Source organism: Nerophis ophidion, linkage group LG03 (genome assembly GCF_033978795.1).
Source record: "Nerophis ophidion isolate RoL-2023_Sa linkage group LG03, RoL_Noph_v1.0, whole genome shotgun sequence".
Classification (NCBI taxonomy): Eukaryota; Metazoa; Chordata; class Actinopteri; order Syngnathiformes; family Syngnathidae; genus Nerophis; species Nerophis ophidion.
The window spans coordinates 83,644,561-83,662,392 of NC_084613.1; the positions used below are offsets into that span (position 1 = coordinate 83,644,561).

Genomic DNA, 17,832 nt, shown 5'->3' on the forward strand with positions numbered 1-17,832 from the left:
TTTAACTTGCACTTTGAGGCATTTTAAGGGGGTCAAATTACAGTTTAAAGAGGCAAAAAAGAGAAGCATGTTAAGGGGGTGAAATTGGGGTGCGACGGTGCGGAATAATAATAAAGAATAATAAAACACAGCAGAAACAATAGGGTCCTTGCCTATGGCAAAGGACTCCACAGGCAGGGCGGACCCTAAAAATACAAATGTATTACAGTTTTAGGAGTTAAATGGTGGGAACAAGCTCAGTGATGAGCTGAAGACATGCACTTCTTTGGTAAGCTTTGAGAAAACATTGAAAGGTGAAATGATTGAAAATTATAAAATATAGTTACAATTACTTTCATCCCATTGATTTTTGATCTATTTATTTTTTTTATGTTGATGTTCCAGGTTATCTAATTTTCTGTGAAGGTATAAAATAGGCAAATATAAGCTTTGGCTTCAGTATTCCTTTTTTGGTCATTCTTTTTCTTTTCTTTGGTGTGTAAATCTGCATTATTGCATACATATAACATGTACTGTAAAATTGATTTGATTGATTATATGACCGAAATAAACTTATTTCATTCAAATGAGCTCATATTTGCAAAAATAACACATTTTTCCAGTTCGAATAATTAAATATTTTTGTCTTTGCAGTCTATTCAATTGAATATAAGTTGGAAATGATTAGCAAAACATTGTATTTTTATTGTTTTTATTGACCATTTACACAACATGACAACTTCACTGCTTTTGAAGTTTGTATTCGTCATAGGCAATTATGCAAATGACATAATGATGTTTTATCGACACCCCGCCCACTAAACACCTGGCCACGCCCCAGCTGCCACAAACGAGTCCCTCAGGTCTTCTTGTAGTCCCGTCTGACTGGTGGATTTGCAGAGCTGCTGACTGTGGATCCGAACAAGAGGATCAAGATGTGCGGCCTCCGCTACAACGCCTGGCTGCAGGACGACAGCCAGCTGTCTTCCAACCCGCTCATGACCCCGGACATCCTGGGCTCGTCCACAGTGTCCGTGCACACTTTTGTCAAAGCCACCTTTAACGTAAGACACTTTTTTATAGAAGTAGTTCCTATCTACACCACTTTGTGAGGTCACAGACCTCGCTCGATATCCATAATTATTGATATTTTACATGACCTGTGGAACATAAGTACCGGGGAAAAAATATTTGAAATGTTAAGATTTTTATTAGGGTCCTTGGCCCATGGCAAAGGACTCCTTTGGAGTCCTTTGCCATGGGCCAAGGACCCTATTGAAACTGCTGTGTTTTATTATTATTCCACACCTTCGCACCCTAGCGCTATTTTTGAATAAAACCCTGAAAAAAAATGCTCCTAGGAAGAAAACACAGACAAAATTGCTTGTAACTTCCGGCAAGAATGTCGGAGAGACATGAAACAAAAACTTCCATGTAGGTCTCGCTTAGACCTACATTTCATAGATTGACAACCCCCAACAAAAATCAACAGGAAGTTTGCAATCCCCCCTTCAAAACAAAAGTTTTGTAAAAAACGGTCAGCTTTCTTCAAACATTATCTCCTCTGAGTGCGTTTGTTGTTTTGGCTTCAAACTCACACAGGAGAGGGATTGAACCCTTCTGATTAAAAGTATAGAACAGAGTTTTGATAAGTTCTCAGGTTTTGATTTTACGCGCCTTCAAAGAACCCCTGTGCAAAGTCTCCTAAAAAATGTCATTTTTGCCTCTTTGAGCTGTTATTTGACCCCCTTAAAATGCTTCAGGTCTGGCAAAAATTGCGATCTGATGAAAAAAACCTAACCTTCGCACCCTAATTTGACCCCCTTAACATGCTTCAGAACTCACCAAATTTGACTCACACGTCGGTATAGCAAACTTTCCCAACATATTAAGCAACCAATCCCCCAAAATGAAAATTGCGCTCTAGCGCCCCCTAGGAAAAAAAAATTACAGACAAAACTGCATGTAACTTCTGTTAGGAATGTCATAGCGACATGAAACAAAAACTCCTATGTAGGTCTGACTTAGACCCAATTTTCATAAACTCACTTCTTTCAGCAAAAATCTACAGGAAGTTGGCGAAAAACCCTTCAAAATAAAATTTGCGCAAAAAATGCCTCTTTGCGCTGTAATTTGACCCCTTTAAAATGCTTCAAAAGTCACCAAACTTGGCGCACACATAAGGACTGGCGAATATTGCGATCTAATGAAAAAACACAACCCCAAAACTCAAAATTGCGCTCTAGCGCTATTTTTGAATAAAACCCTGAAAAAAAACTGCTCCTAGGAAGAAAACACAGACAAAATTGCTTGTAACTTCCGGTAAGAATGTCGAAGAGACATGAAACAAAAACCTCTATGTAGGTCTCGCTTAGACCTACATTTCATAGATTGACAACCCCCAACAAAAATCAACAGGAAGTTTGCAATCCCCCCTTCAAAACAAAAGCTTTGTAAAAACCGGTCACCTTTCTTCAAACATTATCTCCTCTGGGTGCGTTTGTTGTTTTGGCTTCAAACTCGCACAGGAGAGAGATTGAACCCTTCTGATCAAAAGTATAGAACAGAGTTTTGATAAGTTCTCAGGTTTTGATTTTACGCGCCTTCAAAGAACCCCTGTGCAAAGTCTCCTAAAAAATGTCAATTTTGCCTCTTTGAGCTGTTATTTGACCCCCTTAAAATGCTTCTAAACTCACCAAACTTGACACACACATCAGGTCTGGCAAAAATTGCGATCTGATGAAAAAACCTAACCTTCGCACCCTAATTTGACCCCGTTAACATGCTTCAAAACTCACCAAATTTGACACACACGTCGGTATAGCAAACCTTCCCAACATATTAAGCAACCAATCCCCCAAAATGAAAATTGCGCTCTAGCGCCCCCTAGGAAAAAAAATTACAGACAAAACTGCATGTAACTTCTGTTAGGAATGTCATAGCGACATGAAACAAAAACTCCTATGTAGGTCTGACCTAGACCCAATTTTCATACACTCACTTCTTTCAGCAAAAATCTACAGGAAGTTGGCAAAAAACCCTTCAAAATAAAATTTGCGCAAAAAATGCCTCTTTGCGCTGTAATTTGACCCCTTTTAAAATGCTTCAAAAGTCACCAAACTTGGCGCACACATAAGGACTGGCGAATATTGCGATGTCATGAAAAAACCAAACGCCAAAACTCAAAATTGCGCTCTAGCGCTATTTTTGAATAAAATCCTGAAAAAACTGCTCCTAGGAAGAAAACACAGACAAAATTGCTTGTAACTTCCGGCAAGAATGTCGGAGAGACATGAAACAAAAACTTCCATGTAGGTCTCACTTAGACCTACATTTCATAGATTGACAACCCCCAACAAAAATCAACAGGAAGTTTGCAATCCCCCCTTCAAAACAAAAGTTTTGTAAAAAACGGTCAGCTTTCTTCAAACATGATCTCCTCTGAGTGCGTTTGTTGTTTTGGCTTCAAACTCGCACAGGAGAGAGATTGAACCCTTCTGATCAAAAGTATAGAACAGAGTTTTGATAAGTTCTCAGGTTTTGATTTTACGCGCCTTCAAAGAACCCCTGTGCAAAGTCTCCTAAAAAATGTCATTTTTGCCTCTTTGAGCTGTTATTTGACCCCCTTAAAATGCTTCTAAACTCACCAAACTTGACACACACATCAGGTCTGGCAAAAATTGCGATCTGATGAAAAAACCTAACCTTCGCACCCTAATTTGACCCCCTTAACATGCTTCAGAACTCACCAAATTTGACACACACGTCGGTATAGCAAACTTTCCCAACATATTAAGCAACGAATCCCCCAAAATGAAAATTGCGCTCTAGCGCCCCCTAGGGAAAAAAAATTACAGACAAAACTGCATGTAACTTCTGTTAGGAATGTCATAGCGACATGAAACAAAAACTCCTATGTAGGTCTGACTTAGACCCAATTTTCATAAACTCACTTCTTTCAGCAAAAATCTACAGGAAGTTGGCGAAAAACCCTTCAAAATAAAATTTGCGCCAAAAATGCAATTTTTGCCTCTGCGCTGTAATTTGACCCCTTTAAAATGCTTCAAAAGTCACCAAACTTGGCGCACACATAAGGACTGGCGAATATTGCGATCTAATGAAAAAACACAACCCCAAAACTCAAAATTGCGCTCTAGCACTATTTTTGAATAAAACCCTGAAAAAAACTGCTCCTAGGAAGAAAACACAGACAAAATTGCTTGTAACTTCCGGTAAGAATGTCGGAGAGACATGAAACAAAAACCTCTATGTAGGTCTCGCTTAGACCTACATTTCATAGATTGACAACCTCCAACAAAAATCAACAGGAAGTTTGCAATCCCCCCTTCAAAACAAAAGCTTTGTAAAAACCGGTCACCTTTCTTCAAACATTATCTCCTCTGGGTGCGTTTGTTGTTTTGGCTTCAAACTCGCACAGGAGAGGGATTGAACCCTTCTGATTAAAAGTATAGAACAGAGTTTTGATAAGTTCTCAGATTTTGATTTTACGCGCCTTCAAAGAACCCCTGTGCAAAGTCTCCTAAAAAATGTCATTTTTGCCTCTTTGAGCTGTTATTTGACCCCCTTAAAATGCTTCTAAACTCACCAAATTTGACACACACATCAGGTGTGGCAAAAATTGCGATCTGATGAAAAAAGCTAACCTCAAAACTCAAAATTGCGCTCTACCGCCCTCCTAGGAATACAACACGGACAAACTGCTCCTAGGAAGAAAACACAGACAAAACTGCTTGTAACTTCCGGTAGGAATGTCAGAGAGACATGAAACAAAAAACACTATGTAGGTCTCACTTAGACCTACATTTGAATAATTAACATACTTTAGCAAAAATCAACAGGAAGTTTGATATTTTCACTTCAATACAACAACTGCATTACTTTCACAATGCATTAGATTCTCAAAATAATGGCTCCAAGGCGTCTTCTAACGCTTATCCGGCCGTGGGTCTCGGGGGCAGCAGCTAAAGGCGGACCCGACCAACGCTGCTTGTTCTTTCTTTCTTTCTTTATTCCGCACTTATGCGCTGTAATTTGACCCCCATAACATGCTTCAAAACTCACCAAATTTGACACACACGTCGGTATAGAAAATCTTCCCAACATATTAAGCAACCAATCCCCCAAAATGAAAATTGCGCTCTAGCGCCCCCTAGGAAAAACATTACAGACAAAACTGCATGTAACTTCTGTTAGGAATGTCATAGCGAGATGAAACAAAAACTCCTATGTAGGTCTGACTTAGACCCAATTTTCATACACTCACTTCTTTCAGCAAAAATCTACAGGAAGTTGGCAAAAAACCCTTCAAAATAAAATTTGCGCAAAAAATGCCTCTTTGCGCTGTAATTTGACCCCTTTAAAATGCTTCAAAAGTCACCAAACTTGGCGCACACATAAGGACTGGCAAATATTGCGATTTAATGAAAAAACAAAACCCCAAAACTCAAAATTGCGCTCTAGCGCTATTTTTGAATAAAACCCTGAAAAAAACTGCTCCTAGGAAGAAAACACAGACAAAATTGCTTGTAACTTCCGGTAAGAATGTCGGAGAGACATGAAACAAAAACCTCTATGTAGGTCTCTCTTAGACCTACGTTTCATAGATTGACAACCCCCAACAAAAATCAACAGGAAGTTTGCAATCCCCCCCTTCAAAACAAAAGTTTTGTAAAAAACCGGTTACCTTTCTTCAAACATTATCTCCTCCGAGTGCGTTTATTGTTTTGGCTTCAAACTCGCACAGGAGAGAGATTGAACCCTTCTGATTAAAAGTATAGAACAGAGTTTTGATAAGTTCTCAGGTTTTGATTTTACGTGCTTTCAAAGAACCCCTGTGCAAAGTCTCCTAAAAAATTTCATTTTTGCCTCTTTGAGCTGTTATTTGACCCCCTTAAAATGCTTCTAAACTCACCAAACTTGACACACACATCAGGTCTGGCAAAAATTGCGATCTGATGAAAAAACCTAACCTCAAAACTCAAAATTGCGCTCTACCGCCCCCCTAGGAATACAACACGGACAAACTGCTCCTAGGAAGAAAACACAGACAAAACTGCTTGTAACTTCCGGTAGGAATGTCAGAGAGACATGAAACAAAAAACACTATGTAGGTCTCACTTAGACCTACATTTGAATAATTAACATACTTTAGCAAAAATCAACAGGAAGTTTCATACTTTCACTTCAATACAACAACTGCATTACTGTCACAATGCATTAGATTCTCAAAATAATGGCTCCAAGGCGTCTTCTAACGCTTATCCGGCCGTGGGTCTCGGGGGCAGCAGCCAAAGGCGGACCCGACCAACGCTGCTTGTTCTTTCTTTCTTTCTTTATTCCGCACCTATGCGCTGTAATTTCACCCCCTTAACATGCTTCAAAACTCACCAAATTTGACACACACGTCGGTATATATATATATATATGTATATATATATGTATATATGTATATATATATACACAATATACTGTATATAAGGAAAACCTTTTTATTCCTTGGGACTGCTCACTGACATTCACTTCCTGTGTCGCAGGCTTTCAACAAATGCAAGCGGGAGGGCTTCCGCCTGCAGACGGTGGACAAGGCGCCCCTCGCCAAACGGCGGAAGATGAAGAAGACCAGCACCAGCACAGAGACGCGCAGCAGCTCCAGCGAGAGCACCCAATCCTCGACTTCCTCGTCCCAGTCCCAGGAGAAGAACTTTGCCGAGGGCGACGGCCACCTGCCGCCCACCACGACCCCCGTCGGCACGCCCGCCGCCATGGGGACGGACTCCGAGCACCAAGAGCCGCCCCCGCCCGCTTTTCACTTTTCTGACGGGAAGTGACGGAGGACCCGGAACTTCACGTTCACTTTTTTTATTTATTAATTTTTATTTTTTGCATGGATGTCATCCTGCACGTCTCCAAAGGCAAGCATGCAGCAGGAACGGCAACCTCAGTATCCAAGCAACCTCCACTAGCAATAGCTTGTCCCGTTCTTGACAACACACACACACACACACACACACACACACACGCACACATTCTTCTATTTCTTACCTTCTTGAGACATAAGAAAAATGCCTCTCTCTTTAGGACCACCCTTTCTAAATGTATAAAGATGTGTATTTACCCATCCATCCATCCATTTTTCTACCGCTTATTCCCTTCCGGGGTCGCGGGGGGCGCTGGCGCCTATCTCAACTACAATCGGGCGGAAGGCGGGGTACACCCTGGACAAGTCGCCACCTCATCGCAGGGTTACAACATTGATAATATATACTTTCTATGCAAATATAATAGTTAATTTTATTTATGTATTTATTTTGTGTTTATTGTTTTTCTTAGGGAATAAGCAGTAGAAAATGGATGGCTTTTTAATCTTCATTATTTACTTAAAGTTATTGCAGTATGCAGCGATGAGGTGGCGACTTGTCCAGGGTGTACCCCGCCTTCCGCCCGAATGCAGCGACAACCCCCCCCCCCCCCCCCGTCACCCCAAAAGGGACAAGCGGTAGAAAATGGATGGATGGATATTACAGTATGTCTCTATATACATATTTTATTTATTTCATTCATTTTGACCGAAGGGGATGCATTTTAATTTCTTACACACACTTGTTGTTTCATATGTTGACCAGAGGAGGAGCACTTTTAAAACCGAAATTTGAAAAATCCCCTCCTTTTTGGGACCATCCCTAATTTTGATAGATTTCACCACCATTTGATTGATTGATTGATACTTTTATTAGTAGATTGCACAGTACAGTACATATTCCGTACAATTGACCACTAAATGGTAACACCCCAATACGTTTTTTAACTTGTTTTAATCGGGGTTCAATGTAAATCAATTCATGGTAAAAAGGGGTGAAAATGAGACATTCTCTATTAGATGCGTTTTGGCACCATGACTTCGGTCCTAACTTGTTCACACCTCCTCATATGGAAGCTACTTTTCCTTGTTGATGTCTCGAGAAGGGTAGAAATACCAGAATACACACACACACACACACACACACACACACTCTTGTATTTCTTACCTTCCTAAGACTTCCGAAAAATTCCTACCTCTATAGGACCACCCTCCCTAGATATATAAAGATTTGTGTTTACAACATTAATAATATATACAAACTATGCAAATATAAAAAAGGTAAGCTTTTAGTTAATTGTTTTTTTTTTGTTGTTGATTTTTTGCTTGTAATTGATTTTTATCTTCATTATTTACTCTATTACAGTATGTCTCTATAGCAGGGGTCACCAACCTTTTTGAAAGCAAGAGCTACTTCTTGGGTACTGATCAATGCGAAGGGCTACCAGTTTGATACACACTTAAATAAATTGCCAGAAATAGCCAATTTGCTCAATTTACCTTTAATATATATATATATATATGTATATATATATATATATATATATATATATATATATATATATATATATATATATATATATATATATATATATATATATATATGTATATATGAAGCGTCTCGGTATGATGACGCGTGCTTGTGACGTCACGGATTGTCGAGGACATTTTGTTCCAGCATCGTTCCCTGCTATTAGCTCGTCTTTTTTCATCGCGAAATTCCACAGTATTCTGGGCATCTGTGTTGCTGAATCTATTGCAATTTGTTCAATGGTTAATGGAGACATCAAAGAAGAAAGCTGTAGGTGGGAAGCGGTGTATTGCGCGGGGGGGGGGTTGTGTCCATTTTTTTCCTTCTTTTTTTTTCTTCTTTGTCATGAAAAAGGGGGGCTTCACGGTGGAAGAGGGGTTAGAGCGTCTGCCTCACAATACGAAGGTCCTGCAGTCGTGGGTTCAAATCCAGGCTCGGGATCTTTCTGTGTGGAGTTTGCATGTTCTCCCCGTGAATGCGTGGGTTCCCTCCGGGTACTTCGGCTTCCTCCCACTTCCAAAGACACGCACCTGGGGATAGGTTGATTGGCAACACTAAATTGGCCCCTAGTGTGTGAATGTGAGTGTGAATGTTGTCTGTCTATCTGTGTTGGCCCTGCGATGAGGTGGCGACTTGTCCAGGGTGTACCCCGCCTTCCGCCCGATTGTAGCTGAGATAGGCGCCAGCGCCCACCGCGACCCCAAAAGGGAATAAGCGGTAGAAAATGGATGGATGGATATATATATATATATATACTGTGTGTCGGTTTTAAAAGTGCTCCCCCTCTGGTCAACATATGACATAACAAGTGTGTTTTTAAATTGTAAAGTGCTCCCCCTCTGGCTAACATATGTAAAAAACAATTGTGCGTAAGAAATTTAAATGCACCCCCTTTGGCCCAAATTAATAGAAAAAATATATATATATTTATGTATATATATATATATATATATATATATATATATATTATATATATATATATATATATATATATATATATATTAAAGGTAAATTGAGCAAATTGGCTATTTCTGGCAATTTATTTAAGACGGACAGAAAGACCCATTTATATATATATATATAAATGGGTCTTTCTGTCTGTCTTAAATATATATATATATATATATATATATATATATATATATACATATATATATATATATATATATATATATATATATATATATGTATAAATGGGTATTTCTGTCTGTCATTCCGTCGTGCGTTTTTTTTCCTTTTATGGAAGGTTTTTGTAGAGAATAAATTATGAAAAAATACTTAATTGAACGGTTTAAAAGAGGAGAAAACACGAAAAAAAAAAAATTACATTTTGAAACATAGTTTGTCTTCAATTTCGACTCTTTAAAATTCAAAAGTCAACCGAAAAAAAGAAGAGAAAAACTAGCTATTTCGAATCTTTTTGAAAAAATTTAAAAAATAATTTATGGAACATCATTAGTAATTTTTCCTGATTAAGATAAATTTTTGAATTTGATGACATGTTTTAAATAGGTTAAAATCCAATCTGCACTTTGTTAGAATATATAACAAATTGGACCAAGCTATATTTCTAACAAATACAAATAATTATTTCTTCTAGATTTTCCAGAACAAAATTTTTAAAAGAAATTCAAAAGACTTTGAAATAAGTTTTAAATTTAATTCTAAAGATTTTCTAGATTTGCCAGAATATTTTTATTTTATTTTAATCATAATAAGTTTGAAGAAATATTTCCCCAAAAATTTTTGTCGAAAAAACAGAAGCTAAAATGAAGAATAAATGTATTATTTTTTACAACAACAACAAAAATACTTGAACATTGATTTAAATTGTCAGGAAAGAAGAGGAAGGAATTTAAAAGGTAAAAAGGTATATGTGTTTAAAAATCCTAAAATCATTATTAAGGTTGTATTTTTTCTCTAAAATTGTCCTTCTGAAAGTTATAAGAAGCAAAGTAAAAAAAAAAAAAAATGTATTTAAACAAGTGAAGACCAAGTCTTCAAATTTTTTTCTTGGATTTTCAAATTCTATTTGAGTTTTGTCTCTCTTAGAATTAAAAATGTCGAGCAAAGCGAGACCAGCTTGCTAGTAAATAAATACAATTTGAAAAATAGAGGCAGCTCACTGGTAAGTGCTGCTATTTGAGCTATTTTTAGAACAGGCCAGCGGGCGACTCATCTGGTCCTTACGGGCGACCTGGTGCCCGCGGGCACCGCGTTGGTGACCTCTACTCTATATACATGTATATATATATTTTTTAAATTAATTTGGGCCAAAGGGGGTGCATTTTAATTTCTTAAGCACAATTGTTTTTACATATGTTAGCCAGAGGGGGAGCACTTCACAATTTAAAAACACACTTGTTATGTCATATGTTGACCAGAGGGGGAGCACTTTTAAAACCGACACACACGCTGCAAAAACTGAAATCTAAGTAAGATGAAATATCTCAAATAAGGCTGATATTTGCTTATTTTCTGTGTGGTAAGATAAGTCTTCTCACTAAGCCGATTTTATGTTAGAGTATTTTACTTGTTTTAAGGGTTTAGGTCCTAAATGATCTCAGTAAGATACTACAGCTTGTTTCCGACATTTTATGACCTATTTTGAGTAAAATAAGCTTGAAACTATTTTTGGCCATGTGTCCAAAACACACCCAGCAATGGTGCACAGGAAGGCGGGGAAGAAGAGGGGGAAAAGGCGGCCAAAATGTTCAAAAGTCCCAATTGTGTCCAAAATACCTCCCAGTCCCACGAGTCCCGCCGCTGGCCACACAAGTCCTGGGATACAAAAGATTTCCAAAACGCACCCAGCAAAGTCCCACGGAAAGTAGGGGGGAAAAATAATAGAAGGGTTAAAACAGATGCCAAATAGACTTGTTTATTTCGGCTATTTACCCACATTAAAGCGTCTGGGTCAAAATGACCCGCAACATCATCTTTGTATACAAACTCTGCAAGACATTCCACTACACAACAAAGTGTTCAGATTTTACACACCAGTTCATGACCCTAGATGAGGAAAAGTCACCAAATTTCAGCAAGAAAAAGAAAGGATAACCAGTACTTTGATAAACACAAAAACTGAAATGGGTCAAATTGACCCTCAACATAATAGAAGGTTTAAAACAGATGACAGCCAAATAGACTTTTTTTCAATGAAACAATAGAAAATACGTACTCGTATACCGTAGTACTACACTTGTTATTAGTGAGAATATACTTATTTTGAGGTATTTTTGGGTTCATTGAAGTTAGCTAATTTTACTTGTTTTGGAAAGTCTTGACAAGCCAAATTTTCTTGTTCGACTGGCAGATAATTTTGCTTAGTTCAAGTAAAATACCCCTCATTTTTGTATTTTTTTTTCTTGTTTTTGAAAACGGACTTTTTGCAGTGCAGTCAATTTGAGAAAAAAAAAAAAATCCCTACTTTTTGGGACTATCCTCATTTTGACCAGCAGGGGTGCAAATGAGACATTCTCTATTAGATGCAATGTTATTGGGACCATGATTTATGTCATCACTTGTTCACACCTCCTCATATGGAAGATGCTTTTCCTTCTTAGTGTCTCAAGAAGGGTTGAAATACAAGAACACACACACACACACACACAAACACACACACTGTGTCAATCAGAGACTGGACCAGGAAGGAGCTGTCACCAAAATATAAAAAAGGGCTGCCCTCCTGCCACAGCTCTCACCCCCTTTACAGCCCCATGTCTGCTCCATGCCTCCCCAGGTCTAAAGGGAAAGTCCAAATGTTTACGCCGTGAATTTTTTTTTTTGCCAACCGGAGAGAGCCAGAGGAAATACGGAAGCGGGGACTTCTTCCAGGAGAGGAGACGGCACGGTAATTTATACATGTGTGACTTTTGCAGTCGGATACAAGTATTTATGTCACTTATTAAGGGGTTAAGATGAGAAATGAAGAATAGAGTGAGAATATTTTGCATACGTGTGTCTGGAAAATGCTTACAAGACTGTTTCCAAGTAGTTGTTCAAACCCTGTTTCCATATGAGTTGGGAAATTGCGTTTGATGTAAATATAAACAGAATACAATGATTTGTAAATCCTTTTCAACCCATATTCAGTTGAATATGCTACAAAGACAACATATTTGATGTTCAAACTGATTTTTTCATTAACTTTAGAATTTGATGCCAGCAACACGTGACAAAGAAGTTGATAAAGTTGAGGAATGCTCATCAAACACTTATATGGAACATCCCACAAGTGTGCAGGCTCATTGGCAACAGGTGGGTGCCATGATTGGGTATAAAAGCAGCTTCCATGAAATGCTAAGTAATTCACAAACAAGGATGGGGCGAAAGTCACCAATTTGTAAGCAAATTGTCGAACAGTTTTAGAACAACATTTCTCAACGGGCTATTGCAAGGAATGTAGGGATTTTACCATCTACGGTCCGTAAAATCATCAAAAGGTTCAGAGAATCTGGAGAAATCACTGCACGTCAGCGATGATATGACGGACTTTTGATCCCTCAGGCGGTACCGCATCAAAAACCGACATCAGCGTGTAAAGGATATCACCACATGGGCTCAGGAACACCTCATAAAACCGCTGTCAGTAACTACAGTTGGTCGCTACATCTGTAAGTGCAAGTTAAAACTCTACTATGCAAAGCCAAACCCATTTATCAACAACATCCTAAGATGTACTGATGCAAAGTGGGAAAGTGTTCTGTGGTCTGACGAGTCCACATTTCAAATTATATTTGGAAACAGAGGACCTGGTGTCCTCTGGAACAAAGAGGAAAATAACCATCCGGATTGTCATAGGCGGAAAGTTCAAAAGCCAGCATCTGTGATGGTATGGGGGTGCATTAGTGCCCAAGGCATGGGTAACTTACACATCTGTGAAGGCACCATTAATGCTGAAAGGTCCATACAGGTTTTGGAACAACAAGCAACGTTATCATGGGCGCCCCTGCTTATTTCAGCAAGACAAGTGTTACAACAGCGGGGGTTGGTAAAAAAAGAGTGCGTTTACTTTCCTGGCCCGCCTGCAGTCCAGACCTGTCTCCCATGGAAAATGTATGGCGCTTTATTGAGCATAAAATACGACAACGGAGACCCCGGACTGTTGAAGTACTGAAGCTCTACATAAAACAAGAATGGGAAAGAATTCCACTTTCAAAGCTTCAACAATTAGTTTCCTCAGTTCCCAAACGTTTATTGAGTGTTGTTAAAAAGAAAAGGTGATGTAACACAGTGGTGAACATGCCCTTTCCCAACTACTTTGGCACGTGTTGCAGCCATGAAATTCTAAGTAAATTTTTAGTTGCAAAAAAAAATGAAGTTTATGAGTTTGAACATCAAATATGTTGTCTTTGTAGCATATTCAACTGAATATGGGTTGAAAAGGATTTCCGAATCATTGTATTCTGTTTATATTTACATTTAACACAATTTCCCAACTCATATGGAAACGGGGTTTGTAGATTCCCTTTATGTAGAGCAATCAGTGCTAATGGCTAACGAGGCCCCTCGTTACTCAGTGTCCCACGCTGCACTTTAAAATCAACCTGTGTTTACTTTTGATCGTGGGAACCAAACGGCAGCTCATCATCCATTCATCGCAAAACGTCAACAAAATGAACCGTCGTAGGTTTAAAAACAAAAACCAAAAACGTGCCAAAACGAGCTTTTAACTGATTTAGGGGTGTCCAAACTTGCATGCGGGGCCCATTTTGATATTTTTTCATTTTCAAAACCAATACAGTGGATTGGTTAACGGGAACGGCGTGGCGCGATTGGGAGAGTGGCCGTGCCAGCAACCTGAGGGTTCCTGGTTCAATCCCCACCTTCTACCAACCTCGTCACGTCCCTTGTGTCCTTGAGCGAGACGCTTCGCCCTTGCTCCTGATTGGTCGTGGTTAGGACCTTGCATCATGGTGTGTGAATGTGGAATTGGTGTCAAAGCACTTTGAGTACCTTTTGAAGGTAGAAAAATGCTATCCAAGTATCACCCAATTAACCCGTAGAGGTCTCTTTAAGTTTGGTTCCAGGAACCCGTAAGGGTCTGAGTCATAAAAATGTTGAAAACAACATACATATATTTTTAATGCTTACATCTGTCAGGTTCAAACACTGATGACATCTATTAAACAGGACAAGAAGCAAGGAATTAAACAGAGACAGAATTAAATTGGGCCAGCAACCTGAGGGTTCCTGGTTCAAGCCCCACCTTCTACCAACCTCGTCACGTCCCTTGTGTCCTTGAGCGAGACGCTTCGCCCTTGCTCCTGATTGGTCGTGGTTAGGACCTTGCATCATGGTGTGTGAATGTGGAATTGGTGTCAAAGCACTTTGAGTACCTTTTGAAGGTAGAAAAATGCTATCCAAGTATCACCCAATTAACCCTTAGAGGTCTCTTTAAGTTTGGTTCCAGGAACCCGTAAGGGTCTGAGTCATAAAAATGTTGAAAACAACATACATATATTTTTAATGCTTACATCTGTCAGGTTCAAACACTGATGACATCTATTAAACAGGACAAGAAGCAAGGAATTAAACAGAGACAGAATTAAATTGGGCCAGCAACCTGAGGGTTCCTGGTTCAAGCCCCACCTTCTACCAACCTCGTCACGTCCCTTGTGTCCTTGAGCGAGACGCTTCGCCCTTGCTCCTGATGGGTCGTGGTTAGGACCTTGCATCATTGTGTGTGAAAGTGGAATTGGTGTCAAAGCACTGAAGGTAGAAAAATGCTTTACAAGTATAACCCATTTAACCCTTAGAGGTCTCTTTAAGTTTGGTTCCAGGAACCCGTAAAGGTCTGAGTCATAAAAATGTTGAAAACAACATACGTATTTTTTTAATGCTTACATCTGTCAGGTTCAAACACTGATGACATCTATTAAACAAGACAAGAAGCAAGGAATTAAACAGAGACAGAATTAAATTGGGCCAGCAACCTGAGGGTTCCTGGTTCAATCCCCACCTTCTACCAACCTCGTCACGTCCCTTGTGTCCTTGAGCGACACGCTTCGCCCTTGCTCCTGATGGGTCGTGGTTAGGACCTTGCATCATTGTGTGTGAATGGGTGAATGTGGAATTGCTGTCAAAGCACTTTGAGTACCTTTTGAAGGTAGAAAAATGCTATCCAAGTATCACCCAATTAACCCGTAGAGGTCTCTTTAAGTTTGGTTCCAGGAACCCGTAAGGGTCTGAGTCATAAAAATGTTGAAAACAACATACATATTTTGTTAATGCTTACATCTGTCAGGTTCAAACACTGATGAAATCTATTAAACAAGACAAGAAGCAAGGAATTAAACAGAGACAGAATTAAATTGGGCCAGCAACCTGAGGGTTCCTGGTTCAATCCCCACCCTCTACCAACCTCGTCACGTCCCTTGTGTCCTTGAGCGAGACGCTTCACCCTTGCTCCTGATGGGTCGTGGTTAGGACCTTGCATCATTGTGTGTGAATGGGTGAATGTGGAATTGCTGTCAAAGCACTTTGAGTACCTTTTGAAGGTAGAAAAATGCTATCCAAGTATCACCCAATTAACCCGTAGAGGTCTCTTTAAGTTTGGTTCCAGGAACCCGTAAGGGTCTGATTCATAAAAATGTTGAAAACAACATACATATTTTTTTAATGCTTAAATCTGTCAGGTTCAAACACTGATGACATCTATTAAACAAGACAAGAAGCAAGGAATTAAACAGAGACAGAATTAAATTGGGCCAGCAACCTGAGGGTTCCTGGTTCAATCCCCACCTTCTACCAACCTCGTCACGTCCCTTGTGTCCTTGAGCGAGACGCTTCGCCCTTGCTCCTGATGGGTCGTGGTTAGGACCTTGCATCATTGTGTGTGAAAGTGGAATTGGTGTCAAAGCACTGAAGGTAGAAAAATGCTTTACAAGTATAACCCATTTAACCCTTAGAGGTCTCTTTAAGTTTAGTTCCAGGAACCCGTAAGGGTCTGAGTCATAAAAATGTTGAAAACAACATAAATATTTTTTTAATGCTTAAATCTGTCAGGTTCAAACACTGATGACATCTATTAAACAAGACAAGAAGCAAGGAATTAAACAGAGACAGAATTAAATTGGGCCAGCAACCAGAGGGTTCCTGGTTCAATCCCCACCTTCTACCAACCTCGTCACGTCCCTTGTGTCCTTGAGCGAGACGCTTCGCCCTTGCTCCTGATGGGTCGTGGTTAGGACCTTGCATCATTGTGTGTGAAAGTGGAATTGGTGTCAAAGCACTGAAGGTAGAAAAATGCTTTACAAGTATAACCCATTTAACCCTTAGAGGTCTCTTTAAGTTTAGTTCCAGGAACCCGTAAAGGTCTGATTCATAAAAATGTTGAAAACAACATACATATTTTTTTAATGCTTAAATCTGTCAGGTTCAAACACTGATGGCATCTATTAAACAAGACAAGAAGCAAGGAATTAAACAGAGACAGAATTAAATTGGGCCAGCAACCTGAGGGTTCCTGGTTCAATCCCCACCTTCTACCAACCTCGTCACGTCCCTTGTGTCCTCGAGCGAGACGCTTCGCCCTTGCTCCTGATGGGTCGTGGTTAGGACCTTGCATCATTGTGTGTGAATGTGGAATTGGTGTCAAAGCACTTTGAGTACCTTTTGAAGGTAGAAAAATGCTATCCAAGTATCACCCAATTAACCCTTAGAGGTCTCTTTAAGTTTGGTTCCAGGAACCCGTAAGGGTCTGAGTCATAAAAATGTTGAAAACAACATACATATTTTTTTAATGCTTACATCTGTCAGGTTCAAACACTGATGACATCTATTAAACAAGACAAGAAGCAAGGAATTAAACAGAGACAGAATTAAATTGGGCCAGCAACCTGAGGGTTCCTGGTTCAATCCCCACCTTCTACCAACCTCGTCACGTCCCTTGTGTCCTTGAGCGAGACGCTTCGCCCTTGCCCCTGATGGGTCGTGGTTAGGACCTTACATCATTGTGTGTGAATGTGGAATTGGTGTCAAAGCACTTTAAGTACATTCCGAAGTTAGAAAAATGCTATCCAAGTATCACCCAATTAACCCTTAGAGGTCTCTTTAAGTTTGGTTCCAGGAACCCGTAAGGGTCTGAGTCATAAAAATGTTGAAAACAACATACATATTTTTTTTAATGCTTAAATCTGTCAGGTTCAAACACTGATGACATCTATTAAACAAGACAAGAAGCAAAGAATTAAACAGAGACAGAATTAAATTGGGCCAGCAACCTGAGGGTTCCTGGTTCAATCCCCACCTTCTACCAACCTCGTCACGTCCCTTGTGTCCTTGAGCGAGACGCTTCGCCCTTGCTCCTGATGGGTCGTGGTTAGGACCTTGCATCATTGTGTGTGAATGTGGAATTGGTGTCAAAGCACTTTGAGTACCTTTTGAAGGTAGAAAAATGCTATCCAAGTATCACCCAATTAACCCTTAGAGGTCTCTTTAA

General features: G+C 39.5%; 1 protein-coding gene across 3 annotated transcripts in view; it reads left to right on the forward strand.

Moving 5' to 3' along the window:
- rps6ka5 (ribosomal protein S6 kinase, polypeptide 5) overlaps positions 1 to 7,201 on the forward strand; it is a 79,485-nt gene extending 72,284 nt beyond the window's left edge. For all 3 annotated transcript variants that reach the window (XM_061896240.1, XM_061896238.1, XM_061896239.1), the window contains 2 exons: positions 880 to 1,043; positions 6,534 to 7,201. In XM_061896240.1, the coding sequence (XP_061752224.1) occupies positions 880 to 1,043; positions 6,534 to 6,827 (458 nt within the window). In that variant the 3' untranslated portion in view covers positions 6,828 to 7,201. The remainder of the gene's footprint in view (positions 1 to 879; positions 1,044 to 6,533) is intronic.
- The last annotated feature ends 10,631 nt before the right edge of the window (positions 7,202 to 17,832 follow it).